Here is a 6,280-nt window from a genome sequence, read left to right as displayed (position 1 = left end):
AACAGGAAGAGAAACGGGAGCGTGCCGGAAGTGAGGCTCTAGGGAAGGGGCGGGATCAGCATTTTTATCCAATTAGATAGCCGATGGGAAGGGCGCGAAAGCGGAGAACGGAAGTCGGATCTTGGACTGCTGGAAAGAGGCGGAACCTTCGGTGCAAACAACCTTGCGCAGACGCAGTGGGCCATTCTAGTGCCTTCTAGAAAGGTTGTAGGCGGGTGGAGCTTGGAGCTGGGGTGTAACTGGAGGGGCGGGCCCTTCTCCAAGGTAGAATTGAGGTTCTGAGCGAGTCTTGCGTTTTAGCTTTAATGTCTTTTCCTCGTCCCTGCTCGGGGAGCGTAAGGCAAATCGGCCGGCTTTGCTCCAGGCCTCAGGAGTATAAGTTTAGGGGCGCGAACCTGGGTGGGACGGGGCAGTTTTTCCAGCGGGCCATACGGGAAAATTTTTGGTTCGAGGAAGACAACTACCCTTTTTAAAGCGAAAACTGCACCGTGCCCTGCCTCATTTCTACGCGGTGCCCAGTAGGGGTGTGTATGGACCAGTCAATGACCGCCCAAGATCTCTTAGTAGACAACTCAAATACGGTTAGGTGAAGTTGTGGGTGCTTTTGACCCTGGACTTCAGCAAAAAGCGTGGTCGTGGGCGTAGCCACGAGGTGATTGGTGGGTTCCAGGGCCTGCGTGCCCCTCCACGTGAGCGGTGATTGGCGTTGTCGGATAACAGAGCCTCCTCCTGGCCACTCAGTGGCGGAGGACTTTCTACTTCCGGGTCGGGGGCGTCTGGCGTGGAGAGTTTGGGGATCTACAGCAACCAAAGGCTCTGACTTCGTATGATTGCGGCAGGCGAGCGAGTGAGTCGTGCGTGAGGAAAAAGAGGCAAGGCTTTTCCGAGATCGTCTCAGCGATGGCGCTTCGGTCGCGGTTCTGGGGGTTCTCCGTTTGCAGGAACCCTGGTAATTAGTCTTGGCCCCCTTCGCCCAGCTGATTGGCCAGGGTCTGCACAGTACTTTGGAACGTGCGGATTCTATTGGTATATTCGACGTGCCAGGTCGAAATAAGAGTTCGCAGCACTGCGAACACCTCAGTAGGAAGTTAAGGACGGGGTCAGTGCTGATTCCACCCTGTGGGCACACGTATTTTTCGTCCCCTGGGCCTGAAGACTGGGGGTGTGAAAGGGGATAGACGTTAGAGCGAGTTCGTGCGCTGTCCGTATCCGTCATTTTTAAGCCCCGTGCGGTTGTTTCCGTTGCCCAGGGTGCAGGTTCGCAGCCCTCTCAACCAGCTCCAAGCCGGCGGCGAAGCCTGAAGTGCACCCTGTGGAAAATGAAGCTGTCGCCCCAGAGTTCACCAATCGGAACCCCCGGAACCTGGAGCTTCTATCTGTAGCCAGGAAAGAGCGGGGCTGGCGGACGGTGTGGCCCTCCCGTGAGTTCTGGCACAGGTAATTAAATCTGCTTGTGATTGACAGAGAAGGACACTGCACCCTACGGACGATTTTAATTCGTTCAACGCCAGGCTGTCTCCCAGGTAGCTGCCATGCGGCGGGTAGAGGCAGGGTTCGCGGAGGGGCTGGAACAAACAGCAAATAGGTGTGATGGCGGATATTTAAAGAGGATGTTAGAGTAGCGGACAGGATAGCTACTAAGGCCTGTCTGAGGAGGTGACATTTAAGAAGCTGAGATCTGAAAGGAAGAAGCCGAGTCATCTGCCAGAAAGAGCATTCCTAGCAGAGGAAACTGCTGGGGTGTTTGAGGAACTGAAGGACTTGTGGATGTGAAGCTCAATGGGCAGAGGGTGAATGGCCTGAGATGAACATGGAGGGGTAAGGAGGCGACAGATCATTAACTTTGTAAGTCAGGATGAGCACTTTAGACTTTATTTTCATTGTAGTGGGAAACGACGAGAGGATTTAAAGCTTGACCCCGAACTAGTTTTGCAAGATCTTTCTGACTGGGCGCGGTGTCTCATGCCTGTAATCCCAGCACTTTAGGAAGCCAGCCAGGGAAGGCGAATCATCTGAGGTCAGGAGTTTGAGACCAGCCTGGCCAACATGGTGAAACCCCGTCTCTACTAAAAATACAAAAATTAGACGGGCATAGTGGTGCACGCTGTAATCCCAGCTACTCCAGTGGCTGAGGCACGAGAATCACTTGAACCCAGGAGGTGGAGGTTGCAGAGATCTGAGATCGCACCAGTGCACTCCAGCCTGGGCGACACGGCAAGATTCTGTCTTTAAAAAATAAATAAATAAATAAAAATCATTCTGGCTGGTTTTTGGAAGACTAAATTTTTAAGGGAACAGGAATAGAAGAAAGACCAGCTAGGAATCTAGCATGACATGAGATACTTTGTTATAAAGGTGGTTGTTTAATGAACACTTATATTTGCCAGGAATTATGCTACTTGCTTTATATTTTCTCATTTAATCCTTAAAATTACATCATGAAGCAGTTATTTCCCCCATTTTACAGGAGCAAAGAAATTGAGGTTTAGGGAGACATGATTAATAAGTGCCAGAGCTAAGATTCATGTATGTTCTGACTGACCTCAGAGCCAGGACGTTAAGTTATTACGACTATACTACAGCATGTAGGTGTTTATCAGGTTTCTCTGCTGCTGATCTCCTTGGTGAGGATTTGTTAGAATTTCTTAAGGACTTTAAGGGCTATATAAAGGTATAAGAGTAAGTTGGAAATCATAACTATGTGATGTATTATTTATTTATTGACCAAACATTGTACCTATATCACTTGCTGGGCATTGTATTAGATTCAGGAGGTACAAAGATAAAGTAGAAGTTATCCCTGTCACCAAAAGTCTTAAGTTTCATAGTGGAAAGTGGAATGGGGATAATGATGTGTTACAGTTGCTGTGATACATTTTTACTCATAGAGGAGGGAGTCTTTCAAGAAAGGGATAGGCAGTTCAATTTTTAAATAATCTGGATCTTAAGGCTAAAGATCTTTTGAAACACCCAACCTATTACTTTCTTTTTTGTTTGTTTTTGAGACAGGGTCTGGGTCTGTTGCCCAGGCTAGAATGCAGTGGTATGATAACCTGCTTACTGCATCCTTGACTTCCCTGGGCTCAAGCAATCCTCCCACCTCAGCCTCCTGAGTGACTGGGACTACAGGCGCATGCTAATTTGTTTTATTTTGTTTGAGACAAGGTCTGGCTGTGTCACCCAGGCTGGAGTGCAGTGGTGCAGTATCAGCTCACTGTGACCTCCGCCTCCCAGGCTCAAGCAATTCTCCCATCTCAGCCTCCTGAGCATCTGGAACTGCAGGCACGCACCACCATGGCCGGCTAATTCATTTATTTATTTATTATTATTATTATTTTGCTACTTTTTGTAGAGATGGGGTTTCACCACTGCCCAGGCTGGTCTCGAACTTGTGAGCTCAAGAGATCTGCGTGGCTCAGCCTCCCAAAGTGCTGTGATTACAGGCATGAACCACTGCGCCCAGGCCCAACGTATTACTTTCACTTAATATTTGGATCATTTAAATAACTAGAGATATATTTTCTTTTTTTTCTCTGTCTGCCCTACTCGCAATATTAAAAGCAGAGAATTTCAGAATGTTATAGTAGGAAATGACCTTTGACATAATGAATCAGGCCCTTCATTGAACAAATGGTTTAAGATGGGTCAGCAGACTATGGCCCATGGGCCAAAGATAGCTTGTGAGCTAAAAAATAGTTTTTACTTTTTTAAGTTAAAAAAAAATCAAAATAATATTTTTTGACTTGTGAAAATTAAATGAAAACCAAATTTCATTGCCCACAAGTTCTTAGAACACAGTTAGGACATAGCTGTACCCATTCTCATTTGTTTACACATCACTTGGCTGTTCTAGCACTACAGTGGCTGAGTTGAACAGTTTCAACAGAAGCTGTGTAGCCTAGAAAGCCTAAAATATTTACTATTTGGCACTTTGTGGAAAAAGATCATTGACTCCTGGTTTAAGAGATTGTGATTTTTCTCTACCCTAAGACACAGACAGACCCTGTCTCAAAAAAAAAAAAAAAAAAGACCATATGAAGCTGGACACAGTGGCTCATGCCTGTAATCCCGGTGCTTTGGGAAGTTGAGAAGGGTGGGTCGCTTGAGGCCAGGAGTTTGATACCAGCCTGGGTAACATAGTGAGACCTTGTCTCTTCAAAATAAAAATTAGCTTGGTGCAGTGGCATGCACCTGTAATGCCAACTACTTGGGAGACTAAGGAAGGAGAGTTGCTTGAGCCTAGGAGTTTGAGGCTACAGTGAGCTGTGGTTGCACTACTGTACTCCAAACTGGGTGACAGTGAGAGACCCTGTCTCTGAAAAATAAAGCCATATGACATGGTTTGATGTCATATTTAAATATGCATACCTGAGATTATTTTAAAAAATCTAATGTTTTCTGCTAGTACTGTTATGATTTCAGTTTTTACATTTAAATTTTTGCTCTGTCTTATATTTATTTTGGTACTAGCTCTAAAATAAAAGCAAGGAGTAAGTATATCCACATCATGCGTGGGTTCAGTAACTTAGGTCTGCCTCTTCAAATCTCTTTTTGAAGTAGATCTGTAAGTAAAAACTCAGCTCTTCAGAAACAAATTTCTTCATGATAATTGAACTATTTAGTTTGTTATTATTGAGTATATTCTCATAAAGGCAGAGGAAAAACACTTCCCAAGCAAAATCCAAGTTAAATATGTTGAAGTAAATTAACCAAACGCTGGATTGTTGAAAAATATTTAGTCATTTATTCACCTGAATTAATGTAACTTTAGGATACAGATTCTTCTGTGATTTTTTTATCTTCTCACCCCATTTAGGTTGCGAGTTATAAGGACTCAACGTCATGTAGAAGCACTTGTGGAGCATCAAAATGGCAAGGTTGTGGTTTCGGCATCCACTCGTGAATGGGCTATTAAAAAGCACCTTTATAGTACCAGAAATGTGGTGGCTTGTGAGAGTATAGGACGAGTACTGGCACAGAGATGCTTAGAGGCGGGAATCAACTTCATGGTCTACCAACCAACCCCATGGGAGGCAGCCTCAGACTCGGTATTTTTGTTTTCATGTACTTATTGAAAAGGTATTGTGTTAATTCTTGGCATTAGATAACTTACATCATAATAACAGTTTTTACTTAGCAAATACTTTCCATGTGTCAGACCCTTTGGTGAGTACTCAACAGTGCTACTTAATTTAATCCTCACATCAGTCCATGGGGTAGGGACTAGTATTCTCATTCTATACAGAAATAAACTGAGGCTTACTTGCCCAGAGTCAATGTATGGTGGATTTCAAACCCAGGGTGACTGAATCTGTAGTCCATGATGTCAGCCACTATATTTCCTGTTCATAAATATTGACATCTTGTCCATACGATATTTTGAAATGCTACTGAACCTTGACATCTCTACATTTCCTTTTTACTTAATTATGTCATTATTAAGATTACTTTCTGAAAAACCATTGTAGGCTGGGAAGTTAGCAAGAACAAATCAATTTATTTCTGTCTTTTGGAAAGTGAAAGTATTTTCAGCCTACTGGTGCTGCTGACTTAATCTTTTCTTTTTTTTTCTGATCTTCAAAACCAGATGAAACGACTACAAAGTGCCATGACAGAAGGTGGTGTGGTTCTACGGGAACCTCAGAGAATCTATGAATAAATGAATAAATGGAAGCATTAATTGTTTTGAACATGTAAATATAAAACTGTCAGCCACTACAGCCATCAAAAGAGAGCATCTGGAAGAACAGCCAGCTTGGAAGTTTTACAGCAATAATGTTGCAGTGGAATATTATTTGTAGTTAAGGTCATCCTCCTCCCCTTTCTGTTTTTTTAAATCAAGAACTACATTCTGCCCCTGTCTTGGGCTTCAGAAGCATCTAAGAAAAGCAGTCATCAATTATAATTAACTTTCAAAGGGCAAGTCAGAAGTTGTTTATAAATTACAAAATAAAGGCATCTTATGAACTCTTATTTTCTGGTTATATGACATTTTGTGTCTGAGCTCACTGTGGCAGTGGAGCATATACGAGGTTTTATGTAAAGTACTTATTACCGTGTCTAGTTCATGGCGAGTGATCTCAGTGAATGATAGTTGTTTGCTGCTCAGAGTGTGGGGTGTTTTTTAAAATAGGAAATGTCAACATCAGTCTAAGCTTATTATAGAACAGGCAGTATGTGAAGATGAAAGGACCAAATGCCAACCTCACTTGGACTCTTGGTTCCCAACAGTAAGAAACAAATTTGAAAGTGGAAGGAGGTGGCATGAGGAACTGAAAGC

General features: G+C 43.7%; 1 protein-coding gene across 4 annotated transcripts; it reads left to right on the top strand.

Moving 5' to 3' along the window:
• Positions 1–786: 786 nt before the first annotated feature.
• On the top strand, positions 787–5,973 carry MRPL18 (mitochondrial ribosomal protein L18). 4 transcript variants are annotated; one of them, XM_074036800.1, is made up of 4 exons: positions 787–949; positions 1,251–1,437; positions 4,817–4,877; positions 5,588–5,973. In XM_074036800.1, the coding sequence occupies exons 1-4, from the start codon at positions 901–903 to the stop codon at positions 5,657–5,659; spliced, it is 369 nt and encodes a 122-aa protein (XP_073892901.1). In that variant the 5' UTR covers positions 787–900; the 3' UTR covers positions 5,660–5,973. The 4 variants fall into 4 exon arrangements, with proteins under 4 accessions (XP_073892901.1, XP_045247640.1, XP_065399267.1 ...); XM_045391705.2 differs by having other exon boundaries at positions 4,817–5,048; XM_065543195.1 differs by having other exon boundaries at positions 4,817–5,079.
• Positions 5,974–6,280: the final 307 nt, after the last annotated feature.

This window comes from Macaca fascicularis, chromosome 4 (genome assembly GCF_037993035.2).
Source record: "Macaca fascicularis isolate 582-1 chromosome 4, T2T-MFA8v1.1".
In the NCBI taxonomy this organism is placed as follows: Eukaryota; Metazoa; Chordata; class Mammalia; order Primates; family Cercopithecidae; genus Macaca; species Macaca fascicularis.
This window is presented reverse-complemented; position numbering and strand designations above follow the sequence as displayed.